Source organism: Anser anser (genome assembly GCF_964211835.1).
Source record: "Anser anser genome assembly, chromosome: 13".
Classification (NCBI taxonomy): domain Eukaryota; kingdom Metazoa; phylum Chordata; class Aves; order Anseriformes; family Anatidae; genus Anser; species Anser anser.
In genome coordinates, this window is record NC_139734.1 from 16979138 (window position 1) to 16996691 (window position 17554).

The window sequence follows — 17554 nt, forward strand, 5'->3', positions numbered from 1 at the left end:
GAGAAAATTATACAGTATGCAGATTAGCAGGGAGAGGATTTAGAATTTTTTTTTTTTTTAAGACTCCCTGGGCTGCGAGGGTGCTGGCTGGTGGCACGGCCCCTCTCTGCCACCACGCACACCGTGGGTGAGCGGGTTGAAGCTCCCCAGAGCCCACCTTGCAGCAAAGCCCACGGCCTAGCTGGGCCAGCCCTCCCTCGTGCTCCCTGCGTGGGGTTTTGCTGTAGACATAGACAACCTGATCTTACAGGAACAAGGTACTAAAAATATACAAGTGAGCCCCAAAGGTCAGCTGTGGAGCGAGAACAGCCCCCCGAGCCCTGCACACCTCTGCTGCTGAATGACAACCTTGTGGTGCAAAAGCAGAGGTGGCTGAAGGAGCCAAACAGACGCGAGCCAAAAAACGCTTAGGATAAGCTTCAGGTGTTCGGTAAGACGCCGATCCCATCATTTATCCTGCCTCCTAAACCTGCAGCACAGGGGTCCTGCTCTGCTGCCGCAGTGACCAAGCGAGCCCATCAGGCAGTCAGCCCTGCAGCAGGGTGCCCAGAACAGACTGAGCAGGACGGGCAGGCACAAATCACAGGAGACGCTTAGAAGACAGAGGCTGTCCTGCCAGGAGCATCTCCCCGAGCTGGCAGCTCACCTTTGCCGCCAGCCCTGGGGCAGGGGCCACGCGCGCGGGGCAGCAGCACCAGCCGGCCAGCACGCACCGCAGCACGCCACGGGGAATTCAGGCGGGCATCTCTCTTCTAAATACTCTGCTGTAACGCAGCCTTCCCATACCTTACAGTGGCTGTTTTAACAGAGATACTGACGTTATAGAAAGCCCTCGTATTGCCATAAGCAGCAGTTCTGAAAAAAAGGCATCAGGGATAATAGCTATTTTCTTACCTTGTCCAAACTCTAAAAGCCTATCTATCTATCAATAAGACCACAAAAGGTCAACTGAGGCTTGGTGTTTTGCTACAAAGTTTTTTTGGATGAGTTCGAAACTGGTACTGTCTGATGGCAGCGGTCCAGGGCATGGTGGGGGCTACAAACGTCCATGGATGCAGCTCATTAACAATCAGCATTTACGACTTGGAGCCACCAGAACGCTAAATCGAGCCAGAGGGATTAGGTTTGCGGCTCCCAGCGCTCCCTAAATCCTCAGCCTGGATTTGGGCAGGCCTCCCTTGGAGCCTCTTTCCCTCTCCATCTGTGCGACTCCCACCTTTCTCCTGGCTCCGCGCTGCCCTTCCCACTCAAACCGTGCCTCCCGACACCGCAGGCGGGCCTGGGGGGAGCCGGGAGCCTGTTCTGCCCGGGGCAGCTCCCAGCGCCCCCAGAAGAGCCCCTTCTTTGCCAGGTCTCCCACGCTTCTGGCGGTTACCGCAGCACCCGGTACAGGGCACGGCAACGGTCACCTTGGCAAAAATTAGCAAACCTGGGTAAAAATTAACGGAGTGACCCGGTTCAACGCAGGATGAACTTGTGCTCTACAGAACCGGGCTGCGGAAAACAAGAAGGGAAAACAAGCGTCTCTGCTACCTGCTCTCCTCGTTTTCAGAAAAAGAAGTGGTAAATCAAACGTGTTTTGTTTTTTTCCCCACTGCAGTGGCAGTAAGCACCTCCACCAAAAAATTAATCAAAAGGAATTCCTTTCATGCGTGCTGAAGATACCTTCAAGCCACAGAGTACAGACAAATAACTCACAGAAACAGATCTAACAATACCCACAGGCATTAAAAAAAGTCATCTGGTAAACCCTGAGATAATTATACTGTACAAGTACAAAGCTCAACCATTTGAATGAAATCACAGCTTATATTAAATATGTGCAGAAGAAAGATTAAATCACATTACTTGGCTTAGATCTCATGAATAGTTTAAAGTCTAATCTCTCCTGTATTGTTCCATTTATCACAGAAGTAGCAGAGAAGGCAACCTGATTTACAAAAAAAGCAAAAATAACTCTCAAAACAGCCTGTTCTGTTTCATTTATTCGCAGAACCGAGAAAAACACACGTACAATTTTAAAAGGCTTCCACAAATTTAACATAACCTCCCCAAACTGTCAGGCAGTCTCAAAAAGTCACTCAGCACGCCGACTTCCCCGCCCGCTCGGTCCTGGTGCCCAACCGATGTATTTTTAATTGAAATTCTTCTTGCCAGTTTTTATATTGCTCCTTGTACTTAGCCATTTCTCTGCGAGTACGAGCCACGCTTTGACACAACGCTTAATAATTCAGCAGCGAAGGCTATGCTTACCCACGCGGACCACATGTTAGGCAGCCCTCCTGATTTACGGGGAGAACTCCATCGATGCGAATCAATCGCGCTCTCCCCTACGTCTGCGGGAGAGAGCTGATAACCTGAACGGTCCTCGGGGGGAAAAAAAAAACACGCTGCATTTCAAATGCTGAGAGCCCATAGGTCCAGAAGAAAATCAGCTGAAGCTGAGCAAAGCTCGGGGCGGGCTTGCTCTGGCTGGCGCCCAGGGGAGCAGCCCCGGGCAGGGGAGCGGGGCCCTGCCTGGGCTCCCTGTTGGTGAGGTGACTTCTGCTGGGCGTCCTCGAGGGGAGGAGGGACGGCCAGTACCACAGGACAGCAAAAAGCTGGCGTTTAAACAAGTGCCCTTTCTCCTACACGAATGCGAAAGCTCCTGTGGATGTTTTAAGCAGGGAGAGAACAGCGACAGCATGGGGCCAACCAGCTCCAGAGGGGTGCTCTCAGGGGTCCGTCCCGCCAACCACCAGCCCAAGCAGAACAACGCGCAGGGGCAAAAGGCACGGAGAAAGGACCAACACTTCTTCACCAAGAGCGAGGTTAGCATGGTCAACGTGTAACCGTGCTGCGACGGGGCTCGGCTCCCAAACCTTGTCCCCTGTCCTCGCCAGGGATGACAAGGCGTGCTCTAGCAGAGCATCACCTACCCAAATCGCCTTTTTCTTAATGAAAGTCCGCGCACAGCCAAGTGACACGAAGGGACCCAGCTAGGCAAGCCCGTTCCTGCCTCCTCTCTGCTCCAAGGACGTGCCGCCTCGCTGCACGCACCCCTGGGTAGGTCACTGTCACCTTCAGCAAGGACAACGGGCTGGAGAACAGCAGAGCCCAACTGGCCAAGTTCCCCAGAAAAGCTAACTTTGCAAATAAAGCCGGAATGAAAAGCCCAGCGAGCAACGGAGGGTGGAGAGAACAGGGGAAAGGGCTACTTGAGAGATTTAAGAAGGGTGGAGGGAGGAAATCCAAACGTTTTTTTTTTCCCCCAGATAGAAACTTCACAGGCAGCCAGCCCTTTCCTGGAGCGGAGGAGCACAGCCCAGCCTCCGGGGAGCATCGCGCACATGGGCGGCAGCCCCGGCGGCACGGGGCCTGTCCCAGCCACTGCTCAGGGCACGCGGGGAAGCGAGCCGTGGCAAACAGCCTGGAAATAGAGCACTTACAGCTTTGATTAATCTGACGCAGGAGGAGCCAGAGACAGGCAGTGACCCTTATTTCTCCTAATGATAGCCCCTGGCCCTGTTAGCTGCTACACGAGCAGGAACCGGGAGACGTGCCTCTCCTCCCCTCGGCTGAGGGGTCGCCATCTCATCCTGGCCCCTCATCGGCACACGCTGGCAAGTGGGGAAATAAGAGAGGGGAGGAGGCTGCCTTCCACGTCCTACCCTCTGAAAACACAGAAGGATGGACGGACAGACACAGGCAGGTCAGACACAGTGCCCCCAGCACCCAGGAGGGGCAGATGGTTGGATGCATCCCCTCCCAGTCCTCAGTAGCCATCAGGAAAATCACCCGGGAGGAAAGCTGGCAGCAGCGGGACAGCAAGGGGAGCAGCACGCAGGGCTCGGCTCCCGCTGCCTTCTCCCGGCTGGGCCCCGAGCTGTGCTGGGTCCCCACTGGCCAGCACGGTCATCCCCGGGCCTTCTGCAGACACCGCGCATCCCCAGGACGGTGACACCAGTCAGAAATACAAGGGATCACCTCGTGGCTCCCGGCCGAGCTGGGGAGACGTGGGGCAGAGGGCGGAGAAAGCTCTGCCCAGGCCCCGGGGACAGAGCTGGCGGCAGCGGTGCCCGAGTTACCGGCTCTCACAAATCACTTGCTTCCTCTGAAAGCGCTACGTTACCGGGCAAACCCAGTCCCCTCCTTTCCTGGCATCTTGGAAAGCTTCCCCGCAGACACAAACAGCTCTGTGCTAGCAGCTGGGGCACCACGGGGAGCTCGGCCCTCGCCTACCGGCGAGTCGGCTCGTCCCGCAGGGCGCTCCAAGCACCCGCACAGACCAGCAGGCCTCCCTCCCAGCCACCTCCGTGCGCAGCCACCCCGGGCCGGGGCCAGCCATGGGGGCCTGGCGCAGAGCCCTGCAGCCCCCCGGGCCCCCGGCCGCCGTCCTGCCCCTCGGTCAGCGGCTCCGCGTGGTCACTCGCTGCCTTTTAATTATCTCTCTTCCGCCGAAGCTGGTAGTTTGACCTACAGAAAGAGCCGGGAGGTTAGAAGAGGGCGCGGTGCGTGTAGTCCTGAGTCTTGTGTCCCAAGGGAGACAAAGCACCGTCCCCTCCGCGGGGATGAAAAAGCCTAAGTGCCGTTTAGGTGCTTTTTTGCCAATCCACAGATCACACAACACTGCATTTTCCCAGCAAATATGCCACATCGTCTGTAATTATAGCTTCAGCTCAGCAGCTATTCGCAGAAAGTCAGGATCGTATGCGATGCAGAGAGCCAAACAGACCAAAGCCGGCAGATACTGACTGGGAAAGCATTACTTAATTGCTGCTGTTTTGTGGAAAGTATGTTGCTACTGTTCAAACACAACCGCTGCCCTTTGGAAGTTTTCAGGACCTCAGCTCTTCCCCTGCCCTGCTGGCAGCTGGGGTTACGAAACCCTCGCTCACATTGCTGCAGCATTTTATTTTTTTTTTTTTGGCAGACCAAAATAAAAGTTCGACTAGCATGCTGCTGGCATCTCAAATTCAGCATCACAGGAACGCTCCAGAGCGGAGAACAGAAAAAGGCTTTTGAACAAGAGCCTAAATGCTTTTGCAGCAGTCACAAAGAAAATATAGTGAGGTCTTCTCTGTCCTTCGGACCTCTTTCCTCTCCGTTCCCCAGCTCAAGCTGTGCACACACGTCTGCTTGCGGAGCAGCTATTTTAGTAAAGGCAGCGAGCTCTTCAGAGCACAGGCAGTGATTTGCCCTGACAAAAATTAGTGTAAGAGCAAAGTGGAAAAAAGAAAGCTCCAAGTTTGCAACTGTCAGTGCTTGCATTAGCCCGAACAGCTATAATTTGCCGGTTTTCTAGTTGTTTTCTGTTCCTTCAAAAGCCTGAGCTCTTCGGTTATGGAAGCAAACAACAACAAAATCTAAATGCCACGTTATGCTTCTCTGCTTGGTGACACTTCTTTAACCCCGTGCCCCTAGAGCCCCCTGCCCCCGTGCCAGCTCTGCCAGTGGTTCGGAGGCAGGCTGCAGGTGAGCAGCCCCTGGGCACCCCGGGGGTTTGGGCACAGCCCCCCGGTGAGAGCAGCCGGGGGCACAGCCGGCTCCCTCATGCTGCTCCACGTTAAGTTCTTCCCCCTCCAAACAAGCTAAAGCTGCTGTGTTCTAACCTGCCCCTGCTATTCCGCAGAGAAACATTTCCACTGAAGTAACGGGGGGGAAAAAAGGGGGAAGAAATGGAGAGATCACCTGGCTCAGCCCTGGCTCCCAGGCAGAATCAGCTCCAGGTGCCCCAGACCCCATCCGCAGTATTTTCTCCTCCGGGTCACTACAGCAACCAGATTTCTCCTCCAGGCTGCACACGCAGCTACACCAGGCTACCGGGAGCAGTGCAATTAGCCCAGCGAGAGAGAAACCCTCAACACGTGGCCTATAATTGTTTATCCTCAGGAAATCCTTTTGGCTCTTGTTCCTGTCAGGCTGGGTAACGTAGCCGCAGAGCCAATCCGGCCCAGCACACGTTATCCCATCTGCAGCAGCAGGATCTGACAGAGCCCCCAGGCTGAGCACAACCAGCTGCACAGCAGCCGGGGTTTGCACCGGGGCCGGGGCGGGGGGGAGGAAAATCAGCTCATGCATGGGAACCGAAACCTCCCGGAGCAGAGGACTGAGCCAGCTGCTTGTAGGGATGCTGGTGCACACCCGTGGGTGCCAGGCTCAGCGCACGAGGGGTTGCGGTGCAGATCAGCCACGGCTGCAGAAGCCAGCGGGGTGCGAGCCGTGCTGCCGCGTGCAGGAGCCTGGCCGGGACGCGGCCCCGGTGACTCACGGCACACGCAGCCCAGCCGTTCCCACCCCGCCTGACCCAAAAGCCTCTTTCCATAGACAGGGAAAGGAATAAGGGCGCCGTTATCCTCCCCGCTATCAAGGCGAGTTCCTTCACGCGCAAGGTTTCCTCTCCCTGCGCACCCCAGCTTCCCACCCCGCACTTACCGGAATGGTATCTGTCAAGTGGAAAGTCCCACTTCCATCCATTCAACTTCATCGGAAGAAGCCACCCAGCAGAAAGCGCTCAAAATGAGGTACTCCACAACATTAATTTGGCCAACACAGGGACGACAGCCCTCTGGCCATCGCAGCCAACCTCACCGCGCTCCCTCCCTGAGCAAACATTCACCAGAAAAGGTGAGCTGGAAGGAAGGGAGGGGGGAAAAAAAAAAAGTAGCCCCCTTCCACAACTCGGAGAGCAAACCCAGCATGCAAGCAGCGCTCTCCGTGCAAGGAAATCAACGCTGCATCTGAGGCTGGGCTGTGCAGCCCCGGCCGAGCATCGTGGCTGCCCCAGCCCCGCGGCAGCGCTGCAGGACGTTACATCACCGCCCAGCCCCAGCGGCCGTGCTTTGTTCCAGCCCCGGGGAGGAATTACAGGGAAATCATCATAAAAGATGGCAGGGCTGCTCACGAAGTGGATTTTTTTTTTCCCCTTCATTTAATTTCCCGGCAGTGAGATTTTTCCCCTCCCTCTCTCCACCAAGCCAATTGAAACTCAGGCAACGGAGCACAGCTCCACCGTAGTCTATCAGCACTTAATTTTTATTACTGCCGAAAATAGCTTGGATCGCAACAGCAAAGCAACGCTTTAAATCATCTAGTCTTGCCTGTTGCACATCTTACTCAGCTTTTATGTATCCCGTAGTGCTCAAGAAAAATAAAGTGCCTGTTTTGCAAATCTGTGCATTTGCCACAATATTTCAAAAATACATATCTATCAAATGAGCGTTGCCACTGTTTTCTACTTTGCGGTAGTCTAATAAAATGTCATAATTGGTACACAGCATACTTTAAGATAAGGCCAGGTAAGACAACTGCTTGCCAATCCTTTGAAGATAAACAGCAAGAAATTACCAGCCCCTCCAGATACAGCCCTACGAGAGCAAGACTGGAGCCGGATCAAGGATTCTTCCACTTACAAATCCTGCAACCTTCGGCTGAAATCACTGAGCAAAAAGCCTACAACGAAGCATTGCTCGTTCAAGGCTACAGAAAAGGCATAACAGGAATCTTGGTCAACAAAAGTAATGAGCCTGGTTCACTCCCAAAATGCCCTCCCAGGTGCTTAGCCTTGATTTCAGCTGCAGGAGAAAAACAAAAAGCCCTTTCCAAACAGCCATATCAAAGATAAGTGCATTAACCTTTCATTAAGGAGAACGGAACAAATGTCACTGAACTACAAATGCTATCCATTACAGCTGAACGTCAGGAGTGGGGATGATTTTTAGACTAAACTGGCTTCGGTTGAAATTCTACCTCAAACAGAATGACTAAAGTTTTGAAAAAATGACTGCGGTCAGCAAGATGCAACAGGTCCCCCAAAAAAGACAGCTGAACTTACTGCAAATCACGTTTAAGATATTGCACAATAAGCTAAAAAAGCCATTTACAGAGTATCGGTTCTGAAGAGCAGCCGTGCTCTCTCAGCAGACAGCACCGAGATGCGAGCACGGCCAAAAAGGAGGCAGCTCCTGTTTCGTAGGGTTACTGCTCCCCCAGCTTGCCCCCTTTACTGGCTCGCAGCGTGACGTGACGAGCAACAGCACTGGTGAAAGTGAAAAAAACAAAGCCAACAAAAAAACAACCAAACACCAACCAACAGCCAAAAAAGAAGTGAAGTCACACCCCACAGCAGCCACGCTCCTCCCACGCAGGTCAACCCGAAGAGCTCGCCCCAAATCACTTCCAGCTAAACCACGCAGGGAGGCACAACCCCCTGCCGCAAACTGAGGCTTTGCTAACGGTTTCATTTCTGACTGAGGAAGGAAAGGAGGAAAAAGCCGGCCCAGGACTGCTACCTTTGTACCAGCCCCATCCTTTGCCCGGCTGCAGTACCGAGCTGCACGGGATGTAACCGGAGCGGTGCCCTGCGCCAGCCACCAGCACTCACCAACCCGGATTTCAGCTAAACCAAAAGAAGAACCCATACGCAAATACATTTATTTATATTTAATGCATCTATACTCATATATACTTAATGCATGTATATTTAATGCACAAAGATTTTCTAAATGCACATCTCTATTAACATCTGGGAGCGCAACCCTGCGGAGTTTCACCCGGCGCCGTTGCAGACGGTCAGCAGAAAGGCCCTGCACGGCCCAGCCACGGGGCAGGAAGGTGCAGCCCTGCAGAACAGCACCTCGTTTTTCTCTCAATGTATTTTTCAAGGGCCGGCTTGCGCTGCGGACGCCCCTGCAGCAGGACAGGACCAGCTCCTTTCTGCCCAGCAGCGGGACACTCGGGCACTTCACACCCGCTCGCTTCAGCAGCAGCTCCGTGCTCTCGAGCAAGCGCAGGACAGACGCTGCTGCGGGGCTCTCGTCCCCACGACAGCGGCACGAGGTGTTTGCTGCTCGAGAAAGCGCTCGGTTAAGGCGAGTTTCAGCTGCAGCCTATGGCCGCTGCAGCATGGCAAGATACAATAAAGCAAGAGAGCACAGAACATTTTGAAAGCCAACGTATTGCTCCTGCAGCAGCTTCACATCCAGGACAGCCCGTGAAAGGAGATTTTAAATGCGCATTGATGTTTTTCCTTCTCGCTTGTGACAAAGCCACTTGAAACGAAATTTCTGGATAACTTTCTGGTCACAGCCTGGTGGTGCTGGGATCCCTGAAGGTGAAGTCCAAAATCCACAGGACCATCTGCCACCACCCTAATTACAGGCCCAAAGGAGGAAAATACAGAAACAATGCTGTGCTGTCTTTTATCCCCCTCTCACTCTCCAAAATCTATTCCCAGGTGCTTGTAGCCCACCGTCCACTGGAAGCACAGCGGTTAGAGAGCAGCAGTACAGAGCGAGGATCGCTGTGAACGGAGTTAAATCCAGTTGGTGGCCGGCCACAACCGGTGTCCCCCAGGGCTCATCACTGGGGCCAGTTTTAATAGTTTTACCAGTGCTCTTGATGAGGGGATCGAGTGCAGATGACACCAAGTCGGGTGGGAGCACCGACGTGCTTGTGGGCAGGAAGGGTCTGCAGAGAGATCCGGGTGGGCTGCGTCCCGTCCTGTGGCGTTCACCAAGGCCAAGTGCGCGTGCTGCACTTGGGTCACAACAACCCCGTGTGGTGGGATAGGATCAGGAAGAGCAGCTAGGCGTGCAGAGAGCAACAAAGCTGGTGAGGGGCCTGGAAAACAAGCGTTACGAGGAGAGGTTGAGGAACGGGGGCTGTTCGCTCTGGAGAAAAGGAGGCTGAGGGGAGACCTCGCGGCTCTCCGTGACCGCCAGAGAGGACGCTGCAGCAAGCAGGGTATCAGTCTTTTCTCAGGTGAGAAGTGATAGGACACAAGGCCGTCACTCAAGTTGCACCAGGGGAGGGGTAGGTTGGATCGCAGGAAGAGTTTCTTCATGGAAAAGGCGGTTAGGGATTGGGACAGGTTGCCCGGGGAGGTGGTGGAGTTGCATCCCTGGATGCATTTAAGACACGTGTGGACATAGGGACGTGGTTTATTGGAGGACTTGGTAGTGTTCGGTTGATAGCTGGACTTGATGATCTTGAGGGTCTTCCCCAACCTCAATGATTCAGATGTTATTATTGCCAGAAGTGACCTAGCATCACCCCAGCAGTTCCCACCGCAGGACGCGCTCTCTGATGGGCACGGCGCAGGCTGAGCACGGCATGCTCCACCACCAAGTCACCGCCACAGCGCTCACGATTAACAGAAGCACAAGTGTGAAACTCCCCTGCAGGAACAGAAGAGCCACAGCCGTGCACCCCAAAGCTGCTGGTGGTCACAGCCCTACTATCTCCTAGTAATTCAAATGGTGGAGACCAAACAAAGTACTGCCTATTCACCGGAGAGGAGAGGAGCAGAGGTTGCAGGAGATGAGAAGCGCGGTTCTCCCAGCTCGCCTGTGCTGGTATTTAATCATTTGTAAAGACCAAAGCTCAAATCTCCTGATGCAAGTCCACCGGCTGAGGAGAGAACAAGCAGGTAAAGTCCACAGCTTGCGTGCTTTCGGTGGGCTGCAGCGCCGGTGAAACTGCTGGGCAAAAAGCCAGCCCATCCTTCCCACCACCAGGCCTCGGCAAGCACAGAAATATTTCCGAGATGAAGTACCAGGAGAAGCAGCTTTCAGCCTAAACCCACGCGTAAGGTATTGCCTAAGCTCACCCCGGGCCAGCCTGTGCCAGCACGGCGCGAGGACTGCGCCCTGCTCCTGCGCTGAGCCGAGCTGCCTCCCGGAGCAGGGCTCGGCAGGGCCCACGGTGGACACTTTCCAGCGGAGGGCCACCAGAGGAACAGGCGAGCAAAGGGACGGGTGCTGGGAAACCTCTGCGGCTCTCACCAGCCTCACCACATCCCAAAGACAATTAAATACCAGAAACTCCCTTGAAAAATCCCCCAAGATAACGCTTTCTGGGAAAGGCAAACGGCTTAACGGCACGCTTAATTACCCCACTTCCAAGTTCCTCGGGAGACAGAAAATCCCCCCTTCCTAGGCAGCGGGACCCAAGGGCTACGTCCTCCGTGCAGGGGCCCTCCGACCGCACGCAGCATCCTGGGGAACTAACAGCCAGCAGCAGGGGCTTCTCAGTCACGTACCCCTGCACGTGAGACCCCGGGGGAAGGATGCTCCCAGGCAGCCGGCTCGCAGGGCTGGAAGCATGGTCGCTGGCTGCAGAGCCCCTTGTTTCAGGGCACTCTCCCGGCTGGGCCTCCGGTCGCGTTCTCAGCCAGCTTTGCTTAAGCTAACGTTTCAGCATTAAGCCAACCTCCCCTGCAGCGAGGATATAAGCCGTTACAGACAGAAAGCAGGAGCTTTAATCAGAAAGGAAGTGCATAAACCAAGGGCAACAGGATGAAATTAAAGACAAGTCTGCAAACCCCGCTATTAATAGATGGCCTGTCTGCTTTTACGATTCCCATTGTTAAAAGCAGATTGCCGTGCTTACGGATGCAATTCAGTGCGAAGCAAAGCTCCAAACCTTGTCTGTGCAACCCAGCAAATCACTGTTATTCTTTGCAAAATACCGACTGGAGACAGAAATGGTTTTAAGAATAAAATACAGCCCCTGCACACATCTAAATCTCAGCAGAAAAGTTGCTGCACGCAATGGACTTAAATCGGTAGCACCACTTTATCACCAACACTTGACCTGTGCTTCCCAGCTCCTCCTCACTGTAGTTTCTTACCTCTCTGGACTTTAACTGTACACTTGAACACTTCCATGCAGCTGCTTGTCCGAGGCTGTTTTGTTTTTTTATTAATTTGAATTTATTTATTTTTAGCCAAATGGTTGAGCTATTTCTGGGAAAAAGGCTCCAGCTAGGAGCTTTGCAATTTTAAAGAGAAACTGTTACAGGAATTTGAGAAACTCCTGTTTTCCAGGGTATGGACGTTGACAGGGGACTTCAGCCCTGGAAAGAACCATCTGCAGCTGGCAGGCACCGACCCCAACCAGCGATGCTGTTGCAAGCAGGAGGCTGCTCCCGGCTCACGCACTTGTGGGGAGCACGGGGCCTCTTGGGGCTGCTCCCCACGAGCAGGCTGCGCCTCAGCAGCAGCTGGGAGCCTCTCTCCCAGGTGTCCATAAGCACATTTCCAACACCCTTCCAGGGAGCAAAGTCCCACCTTGCATCAGATAACAGCAGATACGGCAGTAAAACATACCAAAAGCGGGAGTTGGGAAAAATAGGGCTCACAGCTTGACCAAACAGGTCTGCACCACGTGAGAGCATCCCCCCCAACCTCCAATAAAAAAAAAAAGCAAAGGGAAAAGCAGGAGCCCCAGCACCACAAGCCATGCCAGCCCACGTGGCTGTCCCACTGCACTTGTTCCTTATTTCTAGCTTCCCAATTTGAGACTCCAGCGGCTTCTCTGCGGTAACACGCAGCCTGCGCCATGGCTGCTGCCGGCAGAGCTCACCCTGAGCCATGAGACAGCCTTGTCACGTTAAGGGCACTTTACAAAATAAACTCCAGCAACAAAGCTTTTATTCACGAGAAGTTCGTCGCTTCATTAAAATCCACGCTCTCTTGAAGCACGGGGTTTAGCCAAGCAGAACCGCCACTCGGTGTCACAGGGACACCCCGCAGCGCTGCATGCCCACACCCAGCCTTTGCTGCTTGCAGGTTTTTGTCACTTTAACGAGAGCAAAATGCTCGACTTGGCAGTCGTGCACAAGGTATTTGACACGCAGCCTCGCTCTCAAGGTGCTAGCATGGCAGAACTGGGGGGGAAAAAAAGTGATTCTCAAGACTTCTTCCTCCTACCTATGCTCCTCTTTATTAGAGCAGGAACTGCAATCACACGCTGTAGTGTTTGGTTCGCACTATTTTACAAAAAAAAACAAGTGTGAAAGAAAACCGCAGATGTGCTCCACGTCCCGGAATAGACTATTACACATCTGCTGCAAAAACCAGAGGTAAGCGTGTACCTCGGCACCCTCCGCCCCACGTGCTCCGGCACAGCTTGCGCTCCCGCAGCCCCCAGAGCTGGGCACGGCTGAGGGCAGCGGCACCCCGCTGCTGCGAAACCTGCCCCTCCGCGTGCGCAGGGGGGTTATTTTCCTTCTAAGAAGGGACTTTGGGCTTTTTCTCATTTTCTGCTGTTTCAGTGCATCTCTGTGGGGCACTGCTCTCCTGCGAAGCGTCAGGTGAGGCTGACCCCAGGAGGGCAGGGAGCAGCACCCGCCTGCCCCTGCTCCTTCCCGCTGCTGCAGGAGCCCCACCGCTCCCCAGGCAGGATCTAATCAGCCTGTCAACCTCCGGCACACGCCTCTCAGAGTCAACACATGCCTTCTCCCAGGCCTTTCTTCTGTCTTTGTTCCTCCCCAAAGGAGAGAGGGGCTGGGCAGCAACAGCTCAGGTGACACAATGGGACGAAACGCTCCGACCCCGGGGATTTGTGCCCTGGGGAAGGTGGAGGAGCCTCAGGGCTCCAGGTGTGTGGGGCAGGGCAGCAGAAACGCACCCAGGCTGCCCCCACCCAAAATTGCAACACCAGACTCCCCCTGCCGCAGGTTTAACACCAGCGGCGGGCAAAACTCAGCCCGGGGGTCGCAGAGAGGGTGGTGGAGCACAGCCAGGGCTGCACGGAGGGGAGCGGGCTGGCAGCGGCGGGTGACAAGAGCCCGGCTTCTGCACGCCCGTCCTCTGCGTCCCCGCTCCGCAGCGGGTCTGCACGCGATTTTGTAATTAAATAAAACGAGCCCCAGATGGAAAACCTCCACGTGAAAGCAGCGCTATGCACGCAAATAAGAAGTAACAGCCTGCTACAAGGGCTGCACAAAGCAAACCCCCTTTGCTTTGGTTACCTTCCCTCTCCAATAACAAGCAGCGGCCTGGCCCGAGGCACTGCACCAGGGACACGCGAGGGACAGGCTGCCTTTCCCGAGCCGCGGGCTGCTAGCGGCCACGTGGCAGAGGCAGGGCCGAGACCCAGCGAGGAGGCAGGTGAGACATTATCATCACCAACCTGCAGGAAGACAAAGACACGATAAAATTGGTTTGGCTGCACAAGGGAGTCCTTCTTAAACAAAAGCAAGTGTTCCGAGAGCCAAAAACAACAGGGTCATGAGTAATTTCTCTGTCTGGGTTTCTTCATTTGTTCTTCCAAAGTTCAAAGCTGTGCTAACCCCGCCACACCGGCGATCCAGATTCCCTGCCTGCCAGCCACAGCCTCATAGCTGTGGCCCGGAGGTATGGCTGCCTGCAACTTCAGAAGAATCCAGGGAAGGTAATTAAGAGAAAAGCACGTTATCTTTGATCCAACCACACAGGGACCTGCGCTTCCAACCTCCAGGCGCGCTGGGAGGAAGCTGCTGCTGCTCACGGACCTGCCGCGCTCACCCCACTGTGCGTGGAGACGGACGAGACCTCCCCCGGGTGCCATCACGGGCACGCCCTGTGCTTCCGCAGCCTTCCCACTAACGGGACGCAAGCAGAGCGAGACTGTAAGTGAGACCCCAATGCCAAAATCGGTTTGCAGAAGATAACTGAAGTTGTATTTCACGTTGACAGTATCTCCTTAAAGTGGATTAACCGTGGCAATCCAATCCTGCCTCCCCGCAGCGATCCCGTCCGACTCTCGTCTTAGCAGCAGGGATCTCACTGGTGTAAACTGAAGCTCAGAAGCCAATTTGTTCCTGCAGGAAGCACGCATCTGTATCCTGGAGTGGCAGCGCAGACCCAAACACACATCTCCTCCCCTCTCGCTCTTTTGGCATCCTGTTTCGTGCCCTATGCAGGGTAAGGAACTTTATGGAAGGGAAAAACAGAACCACATAACGACCACGCTGGCTGGGCAGGAAACATTCACCGCACAAGCTGCGAAATACACCTGAAAACTGTATGTTCAATATCCATTAGCACTTGCGAGCCTCTGGCAGAGGCCACCCAGGGGAGAAGCGACACCATTTGTCAGAGGAACCTTACGGGCACCTCACTGCCAGATCACCTTCAGCCCTCGGTAACTGCAGGGAGTCTCCCGCGGTGCCACGGCCCAAGCACCTCCGTGCCCTGTGCTGTCCATGCGCTCAGGACACCCGTGCGGCTCCGAGATGCCCCTGGGGAGACGCACGTGGAGCCCTCTCACCCAGGGAGCAGGAGGGGCCCTGACTCTGACCCAGGCGGGGCTGGGGCAGAGCGGGGCGGCAGGAGCCTCTATCTGCCCGAGTCCTGGCTGCGCTGGCGGGGACGTGCACCCGCCTGATAACAAGCACAGCGCGCTGCTACTCTCATCGCACTCGCATAAGCCGGGAAAAGCGTTCGACAGCCCGCTGCCCCTGAGCTTTGGCAAAGGCCTCCTGTTCCTTCATGCACGAGGATGATACCGCCGGGCACCCAGGGATCCCACCGCCACCTCTGCGGCTCCCCAGCAGCTGCTTACACCAGGCAGCCACCTGAAGGAGCTTTTAGCTGAACTCGGTAGCACCAGAAGACCTCAAGCTTCAGACCTCAAGCGCCTGCTGATGTGTGTTAGAGAAAGCCTCCGACTAGGCACAGGGAGGAAACGCACAGCGGCAGGCAGAGCTAAACCCAAAGTCAGGAACTTGGGGCACGGAGAGCAGGCCTGACAGATTTGTCCCTAGGGCAGTAAAACAACAGGAGCTGCGTTTTCTGCAGGGCTCACCCACAACCTTGAACCGAAACGCAACCTAAAAGCGCGAAGACAAATTCACCCTCCGTGCTCCAGCCCCGCCGTCGCGCAACCTCCCGACTTAAAGAGGGAGGCGAGCCCCCCGTGCCGAAATCCCAGCACGAACCCGGCGCCGCCAAACGCGCGGGAGCTGCCGAAACGCTGCAAAAACGCCGGGTTTCGCCACGCTCGCTGCGGAAGAGGGGGGGAAAAAAAAAAAAAGAGGGTAGTGACGGAGCCCGGCCCGAGCAGCGAGGGCTCCGAGCGGCTCGTGCGGCCCCGGGCGCGTTGTGCGGGGACACGAGGGGCTCAGCACCCGCGCGGCGTCACCCTGCCGGAAAGCACGGGCTGCTGCCGCGCACCGCCCGCGACAGGGAAGTCCCTTTCGCTTATTTCATTTTTTTTTTTCTCCCCCCTAAGGGGGGGGGGGGGGGGGAGAGAGGATTTTTTTTTTTTTTTGCGAAGAGGAAAAAGCAACCCGCGGAGCACCCCGCCGCGGAAGGCGCATCCCACGGGGGAGGCAGCGTGAGGCCGAGAGCCGGCCCCCCAAAATAAAATACAAGGAAATAAATCCCCCCCTCCCCCCCCCCCCCCCCAACCCCGCACTCACCAGGCGGCTCAGGCTGCGGCGGAGCATCGCGGCAGCGCCCGGCCCCGCCGCCCCTCAGCGCGGCATCGCCCGGCTCGGCTCGGCCCGGCCCGGCTCAGGCTGCCCGCGGGCCCCGCCGCCGGCCGCGCACCATGCCCGCCGCGGGGCCCCGCCGGCCGGCCCGCTCGGCTCGGCACCGCCCGGCCCGGCCCGGCCCCGCCGCCGGCCGCTTCCCCCCTCTCCCCAGCGCCCCCGCGCCGCGCTTTTCTCCGGCCTCGCCCCGGAGGCGGGCCTGCGGGGCCCGGGGCAGCCTGGGAGCCGTAGTGCCGCGGGGAGCCGGGCGCGGCCGCCGTGCTCCCCCTCAGAGCCCCCGCGGGGCTCACCTCACGGCACCGCCGGCAGGGCCTGCCCCGGCCCCTGGGCACCTCTCCGTTATTCCCCGTGCGGCCGCGGCGTTACCCGCAAGGAAGCCAGCAAACAATGCCAGGCGGCTCCACGCGCGTTGTAAAATAACGACTGGCAGCTAAACCACCCCCGTGTAACGCCCGGGCAGCCCAGCCGCGGGCTTCCCTCCCCACGAAGCGGCGGGGAGCAAAGCCGGGATCGTCGCCGCGCCCCAGCTTTCGCAGGGCTGGGCTGGCAGCGGCACCGGGGGCTCAGGGTCCCCACAGTGCTGGGGGGAAAGGCCCTGGCTGTTCTTGGACCCCTCCCAGAGCTCTGCAGCGGGCAATGAACAGATTAACAACGCTCAGCAGCCTTTGGGACCGGGCCCCTTCGTGTCCCCAAAGGCCATGTGCTACCAGGCTCACGCAGCCCACCAGGCAGAACAGAAATTCTCCTCTTGTTTATCCCCGCAGGCGCGGTTGCTCGTCTCCCTATCATCAGGCTGGGAGGGGAAATCGGTCTCGCCAGCACCACAGGAGCAGCCCCGCAGCTCTGCTTGCCCTTTTTGACTTGCAAACCAGACGGGGAGCGTTTTGTACGGCCCAGAGGCCGGGCAGGGGCCTCCAGCCACATGCAGCGGAGCGGGGCAGAGCACAAGGGCTGCTGCACAGCCCCGCGTCCCGCAGCCCCCCCCGGCTTTGAAGCGGGGGCACAGCTCGCCCCCGCTGCTCTCGCACGTAGCCGGGCAGGGCCAGAGGAGTCTTTGCTTCTTCTGCCACCGTGTGGCTGTCCGGGGGATGTCCTCTCGGGGAAAAGGCAAAATTGGCCCCAAACCCGCGGAGAGTACAGCGGGTGTTGAGCACCGGGTCAATGGGACGTGCTGGCTGACTTCTCCTCAGGGTCCATCCCGCCTCCTGAGCGCTGATGCACATCTGTCATTAGCGTTGTGATGGCCCGAAGCCCGTCTCATTAACCCAACTCTTCAGACTCACGCAGGTGCTCATTTACCATCAAGGCACGACC

At 56.4% G+C, this 17554-nt stretch overlaps 1 protein-coding gene across 7 annotated transcripts in view; it reads right to left on the reverse strand.

The window, feature by feature from the left end:
• ATP11C (ATPase phospholipid transporting 11C (ATP11C blood group)) overlaps window positions 1-16332 on the reverse strand; it is a 59771-nt gene extending 43439 nt beyond the window's left edge. For 3 of the 7 annotated variants that reach the window (XM_083796785.1, XM_083796786.1, XM_083796787.1), the window contains exon 1: window positions 5671-5739. In XM_083796785.1, the coding sequence (XP_083652911.1) occupies window positions 5671-5724 (54 nt within the window). In that variant the 5' untranslated portion in view covers window positions 5725-5739. Of the gene's footprint in view, window positions 1-2253; window positions 2396-5670; window positions 5740-6414; window positions 6857-16168 lie in introns of those variants that run through there. The other 4 variants (XM_083796789.1, XM_083796788.1, XM_083796790.1 and 1 more) reach the window with 4 other exon arrangements.
• Between the last annotated feature and the right edge of the window lie 1222 nt (window positions 16333-17554).